General features: G+C 36.2%; 1 protein-coding gene across 2 annotated transcripts; it reads right to left on the bottom strand.

Annotated features, from left to right (window-relative positions):
• Window positions 1-233: 233 nt before the first annotated feature.
• On the bottom strand, window positions 234-5,683 carry LOC149579625 (uncharacterized). 2 transcript variants are annotated; one of them, XM_089786179.1, is made up of 6 exons: window positions 4,693-5,683; window positions 3,487-4,561; window positions 2,890-2,952; window positions 2,434-2,688; window positions 964-2,322; window positions 234-874 (listed from the first exon to the last, which is right to left on the bottom strand). In XM_089786179.1, the coding sequence occupies exons 1-6, from the start codon at window positions 5,394-5,396 to the stop codon at window positions 329-331; spliced, it is 4,002 nt and encodes a 1,333-aa protein (XP_089642305.1). In that variant the 5' UTR covers window positions 5,397-5,683; the 3' UTR covers window positions 234-328. The 2 variants fall into 2 exon arrangements, with proteins under 2 accessions (XP_089642305.1, XP_089642310.1); XM_089786184.1 differs by lacking the exon at window positions 2,890-2,952.
• Window positions 5,684-10,707: the final 5,024 nt, after the last annotated feature.

Consider the following 10,707-nt stretch of genomic DNA (forward strand, 5'->3'; position numbering starts at 1 on the left):
ATGCTACTAGAGAGAGAAAGAGAGAGTTATGTAATCATTTAAGTCAATACTAAAATATAGATTTTAATTTAAAATAGAGAAGGAAGGAAGAAAGTAAATATTAAGTTTGTTCACAATCAACTAATTTGATAAACATATACAATTTTAAAAAATATTAACATCTATTTTATTTACATAAATTCATATTAAATATATTTTTGAGTGTTATTTATTAATATCAATTTGAATTTGAATTGTTAAATTCAATAATTAAATTGTATTATATCATAAACTCGTTATAATTTACTATGACAATACATGACTCTTGTTTACTTAATAAGTTCACAAATTAGATAGAAATGGTTTGTAAAAGTGGCAATAATGCCTCCATCCCTAGTCTTTGCTCTGCTCCTCTCACAGCCAACCCTCTCTCCAGTCCTGTTGGCGGTGAGCCATTTAGAGCCTTGATGCAGAATTCATCACCATGACCCGTGAGCCACCTGGAACGCTGTGGTAACACAACTATCACTGCCCATCTACCCTCTCCAAGCCCCCCTATATACTCTTTACGAGCAAAAGAGCCCGTTTTGACACGCTTCTGTAAAAAGAGACCCAAACTTGGCCTATTTACAACAAAACAGAGCATGATGGCATTGCCACTGGATGATTGGTTCTGCACCACCAATTTCGATTCGGCCAAAATATCATCGGAGGAATTGTTAGAGAATGAATCAGCCACCGAGAAATTCTCAGACAGCCCAATTTCGAAGGAATTGTTGGAAAAAGAAACATCCAGTGACAGATTGCCAGACAACGCAAGTTCAAAGCGCTCCACAACTGAGGACGCCTCAGGGACCGCTCGCGTACATATCACCGTAACTTCACCTGGCCATTTCTGCACAGTATTAACATTATCAGTGCACAAATATTCCTGCTGAAGATAAATTGAATCGTTTGTGTTCCTAGAAACTAATATTTTATTACCTGTATGTTTTGAATCCAACTTCCAATAACTGATATCCTCTTTGCTTTCAGTTTCAGTGTCCTCAAATTCTCCAAGCTCTCTATGCCCGGCGCCTCCAACCTCTCACTATCAGTCCATAAAATCAATGTTTCCAGTCTTGTGCAATGTCCTAAGCCTTCTATTTTCCCAATTCGGTCACAATCTGCTACACTAAAATCTCTGAGAGAAGTTAATCGTGTGAAGCTTGGAACCTCCTCCAGCTCTCGACACCTCCTTATATCCAGAAATTCAAGGTTTACTGGCAGTGCTGTGATCTCTCTTAAATCAAAATTACAAGAGAGATATAACCTCTGAAGACGGGTATAACGGTCTTGAGAAAATGAAACCCTGCACACTGCTGTTTGTTCAAGTCGCAGTTGCATCAGGTTGGTCAATGCAGCAGATAAAGATGCTGCTCCAAAATCAAGTTGGCTGATTGGACAGCCCACAATTTTAACATCTGTCAAGGAGTACAATTTTCCGAGAGAGGTCGGCAAAGATTCCAGTTTGCGACAACTGTCTATTGAAAGATTTGTTAAGTAAGGCAAGTTTCCAAGAGAGTTCGGTAAAGACTTCAGTTTGTGACACAGCCAAATTGAAAGCTTTGTTAAGGAAGACAAGTTTCCAAGAGAGGTCGGCAAAGATTCCAGTTTGTGACAATTCTCTATTGAAAGCTTTCTCAAGGAAGACGAGTTTCCAAGAGAGTTCGGTAAAGATTTCAGTTTGTGACAACCCCCTATTGAAAGCTTTGTTAAGGAAGACAAGTTTCCGAGAGAGTTCGGCAAACTAATCAACTCATTACTCCCTATCTGAACCTCTTGCAGTCTGCTTAGTTGATCTATTTTAATTGGTACCTCCTTCAACCTGTTCACACCATCTATATAGAGCTCTGTCAAGGACGCCTGATTTGTGATATTTTCAGGCAGCTCCTCTAATTGTCTGCAGCCAGAAAGACTCAAATACTCCAGCTTTCTAATGTTTTGAAAATCTTCTGACCGAAGCATCAGCTTTCTACAACATTCAAAACTGAGATATTTCAAGAAAATCAAGTTCTTAAAAGAAAAAGGTAATCTCTCTAAGTTGTCGCACCAGGACAAATCTAGATGCTGCAGATTTGTCAAATCACCGAACCTGCTCGGTAGTGATGATAACATTGCACAATTAGATAATTGGAGGTGCTCTAATAATTGCAAACGACAAAACTCTTCTGGCAGACTATCTAAATTCGGGCTCTCTTGTATTACCATCTTTCTCAACTCGTTCAGACACCCTATAGAGCTTGGGAATCTTCGGAAGTTGTAGCAACAATCAATGACCAACTCTCTCAACTTCACGGGAGCCTGCACCACATTTCCAATGAGATGAGAGGGGCATACAACATTCTACAATTAATTGTAATAAAAAGAACTTGAAATATATATTTAATACAGCTAAAATTAAACACTACTCACATCGTTCCCAGCCTCCCATAGCTCTTCTAAGAGATGATTACCAATTCGTGATTCAGATAGTTGTAAAACTCTCAAATTTCTGAAAGAAAGTTGTGTTGGAAGATTTCTCTGTTGAATATCAGACCAGCGAAGCCAGAGTAACTCACTCGATGCCTCATCGATTGCTTGACTAAAATAATTTCCTTCAGTCACTAAAAATTTTAGCCCAACTAAAGAGTGTTTGGGAAATGAATTTTCATCGCTTAAGTGCTCTTCCTGCCATCGGCAACCACAATTCGTAGCAAACTCACTAATTAATTAACATTTTTTTCTTATAATATAATGTATTCGAATGAGCACAAGTGTTGAATACCAAAACTATGAAATTTAGCAAACCCTATAAAATATAGAAAAATATGTACAGACAATTATAATTAGTGTATGTATGTAGAGAAATAGCGAGCATAACATACATACATATGAAAACCGCCTCTTTCTTTCAGTTGATGCAAGTTTAATTCCTCGAATGCTACTTGTTTTCTGAAAATAAAAATAAGAAGTTCAGAATCTTATTTACATAAAAACAAATTCATTAGCTACTCAAACAGATAATGAGTTCTTTTTTAAGTAGAGTTTTGGAAATGATTTAGGTTCCTTACAAAAATAAAGATTAATCATTTAACACATCAAGATGGCAAAGACCAGTCATGAGAGCCATTGAATACACAACAAAAACTAACATCAATTATACATCTTTACAAACTATCACCAGAAATGATAGTTTGAAGTTTAAATAAATTATATTGTTAAATCAATTAGATAGAAAAATGGACAAACAACACTAGTCTTTTAAACAACTGTTTAACACATTAAATAAACATAAGGTGTTTCTTTTCCATTGTTAGCTCTAAACTAAAAGAAAATATTAAATTCACCTCTGTTATGCTATAATCAATAATTTGTTAGAATAGCCAAATTCAAGAGGTTGAATGTTGATTTGCAACTTCCTTTACTAAATCTCTTAAGCAGTCATGCATTCTTATGCAATAAACTAAAAGAAAATATTAAACTCACCTTTGTTTGTTTGTTAAAATCAATAATTTGTTGGGATGACCAAATTCGGGAAGTTGAATGTTGATTTGCAATTTCCCTTCCTAAATCTCTTAAGTGGTCATGCATCCTTATGCAATTATTATCACCAATCTCAATCAAACACTTATTTAAAAGTCTTTCCCAAGTGTATAGACTACTCCACCCTAATCCATCCCAGACTTCAATTGCCAAACTTTTCTCTTCTCCAATAAAGAAACACGCTGTGTCAAGGAATGCCTCTTTTTCTTCATCATCAAGAGCATCATAACTTACTTTGAGTTTCTCTCTGATATTTTTGTGCAAAATTCTTGAAATCTTATGAAGCAAAGACTCCCAATATTCTTTGTTGGACTTTCCATATAGTTGTCCTCCAAATACCTTGAGAGACAGGGGCAATCCTTGACAGGCCTCTACAAACTTTTTAACAAGCTTCTCAAATCCATGGTCGGGAGAGGGATGCAAGAATGCATGCCAACAAAAAAGTTGTTTTCCATAAAATAGATCAAGTCCTTTCATTTTATATATAGAATATATACCCCAAGATGTAAGAACTTCACATTCTCTTGTTGTGACAATGATAAGAGTACCCCTTACAAGATTGTCTTTTACAGGCACAAGTGCATCCAGTTGATCCACATCATCCACGTCATCCATCACAATGCACACCCTAAAAGATCTCAAATGCCTCGCAAGAATAGCCTTACCTTGCTCTATATTATCAACTGGATCATTCACACCAAAACTTTTGAGGAGTTGACCCTGCTTGTTCTGCAATGCACCTTTTGCTTCTCTAATATCAAAAATAAAGCAAGACCTCTCCACGGAGGAGGATCTTCTGTTGTATAGTTCTTTGGCAAGAGTGGTCTTGCCCGAACCACCCATGGCCCAGATACCCACAATTTGTATACCCTGATCACTTTGACTAAGTTGGAGTGTATTCTCAAAATCTTCCACTGTTTCTTGTAGACCTACTGAATGCTTTGCAACTATTAGGGGCACATTGCTTATTTCTTTTAACACAATATTCACAATACTCTTGAACAGCCTCAGCTCGTCACTGAACAACAAGGAAAAACATTCAAAAAAATCAAACTTTGCACAGATGTCTATGCCAGAGTTAAGTTTCACAGTAAAAAAACAAAATTCATATTTCTTAAAGACAGGGAGGCCAAATGTGTGGGTATTTACTCGTTATTTTCAATAATTTGGCCACTGTATAATGAGACGTCAGAGAGTGCCCTTTTCCATTGGTGAAGCTTTTCTGGCTTATATCTACACTTCTTTTCGTGCTTGTTAAAGGCAGCCGCGTACTTTCCTTTCCCCTGAGCTATATATCTGAGATCAGAAGGCTCTACATAGTAGAAAATGGGAACAATTTTGGCGCCACTTTTAAGCATCAATGAGAGCTCTTCTAAACACCAAGCCGATTCTGCATACCTCTCTGAGAAAATTGCTATATGCAGAGTGGCACCGCGGATTGCTGCTTCTATAGTTGTAGGCAAGAAATCGCCAACTTCCAGTTCCTCTGAATCTAAAAAAGCTGCTACTTTCATGCTCACGAGAATATCATAAATTCTTCTGGCTATTGTCTTTTTTACATCTGGGCCGCGATGATTGATAAAAACATCAAAAGAGGGCTTTTGGATGGGTGTTGGGGGTGTGCATGAATATTGTGAGATTTCATGGAAAGCACCTTCATTCTCTGGTATAGAGCTTGCTGTACCTGAAGTAGATGCAATGGAATTCGAATCCATTGAGCGCCGTGAAACAAAGGAAGAAACCCAATCTAAGCAGCATGGAAACAAGCTCTCAGAAGACGATGGAGAAGACGAAGAAGAAGAGTTTTCAAGGTCCCTCTCTGTTGGAGCAGAAGTAGTAGACGTTGATGCCATGGAATTAGATTCAATTAAACGCAGAGAAAATCAATGAAAGCAGGGTAGAAAAATAGGGTTTCCAGCGAGGACAAAAACAGAGTTGTGGGTAACACAGGGGAAAGCAGGGAATCAAATAAAGAATAGATCGAATTAGTGGAAGAACCGCTGAATCCTTTGATTTGTGGACCAATGTGGAATTGAGAGGAAAGCATTCGGAAGAAAGAAAGTGGAAGGAGCGTAAACAGTGGGAATTGCGTGAGAGTAGAAGAGGGCTTCGTATCTTTCCGCAGTGGATGGAGTGGAGCGAATGTGTGGAAGAGGAAGAGAGTCGGTGATTCCTTTTGAGAAAGGAGGCAAAATGATGTCACAAGTGAAGCCCGCCAATTGTAAAATTGTGTGAGTCAATTGTAAAATTGTCCGTCTTTGATGTAATAAAGACAGTCATTTAGCTTGCTTAATTAAGTTTTGATGTACCTTTCTAAGCATGTCGTCTAGTTTTACATGCAAGTCCATCATGGTCACACAGTCCACAAACAATTGTAGTTTCCATTGCGAAAAAAACATTGTTATTTCTATTTGATATTTGGAAAATAAATTTAGAATGAATATTTGTAGAAAAATGATTTAATAATTAAATGACTATTTGTTTTCATCGTAATTATATAGTATGAGAATGATACATGTTCAATATTAATTTCTACAAAAAAAATTTCTATTAGATATAAGAGTTTCAGAAAATACAAAGCAACCAAAGTACCACCACAAAAATCAACAAGGAGGCCAAGCCTCACTAAGGAAGAACAAACTCAGCAGTACAACATAACAAAAAGAGGAGAAGGACTAACTAACTAAGAACATCATAGTAATTGACCATCCAAGCAGTCCAACCTAAGGGACGCTTTTACATTATTGAATCTACATCAGCCTGAATAAATCTTCTTTTCTAGCATTCACTTTCTTACTGATTTCTCTATTCAACCTAATGCAAGCTTGCTCAAAAGCTTGCAGATCATCCAGGGTTCTACGCCATTGGTATCCATGCTTCAACTCATAGTAGAAAAAAGTAGCAAGCCCATCATGAAGGAACCTTCTCATCTTGTCCCGCTCGATCAGCATAGTAGCCTACACCTGCAAAGAAATTTTAAAATAAGTGAGTTTTCAAAAAAATTCAATTAGATCCCTTGGCTTACCTTGGTACCTTTCCTCGTTCCTACACTTCTAGACTTGCCAGAGAATGTTAGATGATAATATATTCTAAAATAAATTGGTATCTTTAGGAAGACCATTAATATGACTAGTGATAATATAAAGAATATTAACATCAATAGGATAAACAATGCCAAACATTCTCCATATTTCTTTAGCAAAAGTACAATCTAAAAGAATATGTCTACCAATTTCAGGAACTCTGCATAAATTACAAAAATCAGAATTAGATAAATCTCTCTTAATAGGCAGCTTGTCCAACATGACTAACCATCTGAAGCATCTAATTTTAGGCTCAATAGAATTCTTCCCCAAGATATCAAAGTATTTTTTCCAAACATCAGCATCATAAGAAGAGTACCAAACAGCATTGACATGATCAATAATATCAGTATTACATTCAAAGATTCTGTATATATTATTGGCCTTAAGTAGATTTGTGACAACTCCACCAGGCCATTTACAATTAAGGTGCCTTTGAGAATCAACATGGCATATAGTGGGAAGACCATTAATAGCTTGCACAATCATGTTATAAGTTCTTTTATGGGAATCAGGGATATCATATTTATTTTTAAGCTCATCCCAAAGAGTGATTTGATTTCAACAAATTTAATTATATACTACATAAAATATAAACTATAAATATTTTTAAAATGTCTACTAAAAAATCATTTTATTTTTTTTGCAAAAAGAGGGGTAAAAATTTATTAAGACAGAAAGAAATACAACAAGGAGAGTTCAACAAGGAGCTCGATCCTGAGCAACAAGATCATCAAATTCTTGCACCATCTCAAAGGACAGTTGCCCCCTATCCCTAATATTCCAACCCGGATCATGACTAGAAGCCCATTTGGCTAAACAATCAGCAGGTCTATTCCATTCTCGTGGAATATACTTGAACCTAATGAATTGAAAAGAGGAAGAGAAGAAAAGAATCTGCTTAACAACAGTGGCCAGCTACCAACTAACATCTTCAAGCTCTTGCGAAGAAAGCATGTTCACCACCACCTAGGAATCAGACTCACAAATAATCTTACTCCATCCCCACAAGCAACACTGTTCCACAGCATATAAAATAGCTTGAGCTTCCATGAGATTGTTAGTATAATCACCCTTATGAATTGAGAAGAAAAATTTAACATTCCCAGAACTACAACGAGCCACTCCGCCAATACCAGTCGGACCAGGATTCCCACGAGAAGAACCGTCAGTGTTAATTTTCAGAACTCCACAGGGAGGAGGAGTCCAGTGCCCATCCTGGTTAACCCGACCCTTCCTCTGATGGTGAAGCTGCCTGGACATAGAAGGAAACCTATGAGCCGCAACCTCATCCTTCAAATGAAAATTGAGGCGATTACAGATAGCAAGATCAACCGGATCCATACCCCCATCAAGCTCACACTTCACAAGAATAGTTTCCTGGAGAGAATGTGATATTTTCCACCAAAGATGCAAAACACCAAGCCGAACATCTTGGAATATGCGACGATTCCTCTCCAACCAGATATGCCAAAGCATGAAAGATGGGTCAGCAATCCAAGCAGCATGGAGAGAAGAAGACTTGGAGGGAGCACTACCCAAGTGAGCCTAGAACTCAGGCAAAGAGGAAGCATGCCGACAAGAGCAACCCCAAGCGCTCCACCAAAGGTGCCATATCTGAGTAGAATAGGAGCAATGGAAGAACAGATGGGAGACAGACTCCTCTCCATTACCACACAAAAAACAATAAGAGGGGCCCTGAAATCCACGTTTACAAAGATTATCCCAGGTAAGACAACGGTTGTGAGCCACTAGCCATAAGAAAAAATTGCACTTGGACCAAGAAACTTTATTCCAGACTTGCTTCCACCAAGGGACCTCAGCATCCCCAAATAATTGTCTAGTTATCTCCTGATACCCAGCAGAGACATGATATTTACCATACAAGGTACCGCCCCAAGCCATTACATCTGGACCAAGCAAAGAGGAACACTCTCTAGAGGCCAGAATTTGAGAAAGCTCCTGACGATCCATGTCTGTACCTCCAGGAGGCCAATCAGAGGAATGCTTCCATCTATAACCAACAACAGGTCCCAATTGATAAGGAGTCTTGTAATGAGCCACTTTATCCCATCCAACGGCAAGAAAAGAGTCACAAAGAGGCTGAAGATGAGGGTATATGGATAAAATGGAAGGGAATGCATCCCAAGCATCAGACCAAAACAAAGCCTGAGAACCTCCTTTACATATCCAGAACAGACCCCTCTTCACCAACATCGCACCTGTCTTCAAAGTATGCCAAACCATTGAGCCACAACCTTCAAGAGGAAGTGCAAAAACAGAGCAAGGATCAGCACCATGAAAATATTTATGAGTGATAATACGGGCCCAAAGTTGATGCTGTCCAAAGCACCATCGCCAATAAAGTTTAGCAGCCAAAGCTTGTCTACTCAATAGAGCAGAACGAAGACCAAGACCACCCTCTTTTTTAGGCCTACAAACAGTTGCCCAATTAACCAAGCTCCATTTAGTACTACACAAATTACCACTCCAAAGGAATTGTCGAGAAAGAGCATCAAACTCCTTGAGAAAGTAAATAGGTGCAGCATGAACCATGCTTCTATAAGTAGGAAGAGCTTGGATAACAGCTTGAAGAAGAGTAACCCGGGCAACAGTAGAAAGCCATCTATGAGTCCAATGATTTACCTTATCCTGAAGCTTGGTAATCAAATTTTGCCAGAAGAGACGTGGCTGCCTGGAAATAGCAATAGGAATGCCAAGATAAGTCAAAGGAAGTGAACCTATCTGAAACCGTAGGATACCAACAATCCTGTGCTGAATAGAATCAGGAGTGTTAAAAAAGTAAATGAAAGATTTACTAAACAATTATTTACTAAATAGTAATTTTATAAATTTTATACACTTAAGGGTTGTATCATTTTCTCAAGTAAAAGAATAGTTTTTAAGTAAATTTTAAAGAAAGTCTTAAATGAAGAATAAATAGCTAAAATTTTCCAAACTAAGTTATGATTTTGATATTTTTCAAATTAATTTAGCTTCTTCTAGTTATTAATTAAATAAAAAAACATATTACTATTTTTAAATATTTAGATTTGTTCTCTAATATTAAATTTTATATAGTTTTGAAATCTAAAAAAATTAATCAATTATTTTGACATTTGTTGGATAAAGAATAAGAAAAAATATACATAATTGATTTTAAAATTTATAAAAATTAATTATGAGATATAAATTCTATTTAATATAAATGTCTTTGGTGTTGTATTAAAATATTAAATATTTCAAATAAATAAAAGTTTAAATTAAATGTATGTGATATTAGATTAAAAAAACTTACCAAGTGTTAAAAGTGACATTATATGCATAATCTAATTCTAATTTAATAATCAAAACATAATATAAGAAATAAAAATGATATAAAAATAAACAATAATGAGATTTGTAAATTATAAATCAATTTAGTGATATACTTTTTAAGATGATGGAAAATTATAATTATAAATAAAAATTATATTTTAAAAATAAAATTGGTTAAAAAGAATTCAAACATTTAATATCAATATGATTGAAACAAAAATGTATAAGACTTTCTTAAATTAGATAATCATTTATTATCATTAAATTTTCTCAACTTGTTCCTTCATCCTTATATTTATGCCATAAAAAAAAGATCGCAATTTCTTTTTATTTTCTAACACACATTCATGTCAAAAGGCAGGGACTCCAACTCAAAAAGAGCTCTTGTTCTACTAGCAAAGATCACAACTGTTCCCTCCTTCAAATTCTTAGTGGCTGTTCTTCAAATGTAGGGTTCAATAGCATCTAATAATCAAAATATATTGAAATTTTAATGGTCTTTACTGTTTATGGATTAAAATGATAGCATTCACAATAGTTTCCAGCATTCCCTCTGTAAACTATTAGACGATGCAGTCAAAGTTCATAAAAAAAATGAGAGAAGTTTCAATAAAGACTACTTCTTTGACAATGCCTGTTCTGATCAAGAATAGGAGAGGGAACACCAGTTCCTTCTCCATTTCAAATATCCTGGTAGGAGCAATGCTCACCTTAACTCAACTACAATGCTAGTGTTTTTCTCTTCTAGATTTATTTTTATTCT

Source organism: Cupressus sempervirens, chromosome 1 (assembly GCF_028749045.1).
Source record: "Cupressus sempervirens isolate cs-2001-9-10 chromosome 1, ASM2874904v1, whole genome shotgun sequence".
NCBI lineage: Eukaryota > Viridiplantae > Streptophyta > Pinopsida > Cupressales > Cupressaceae > Cupressus > Cupressus sempervirens.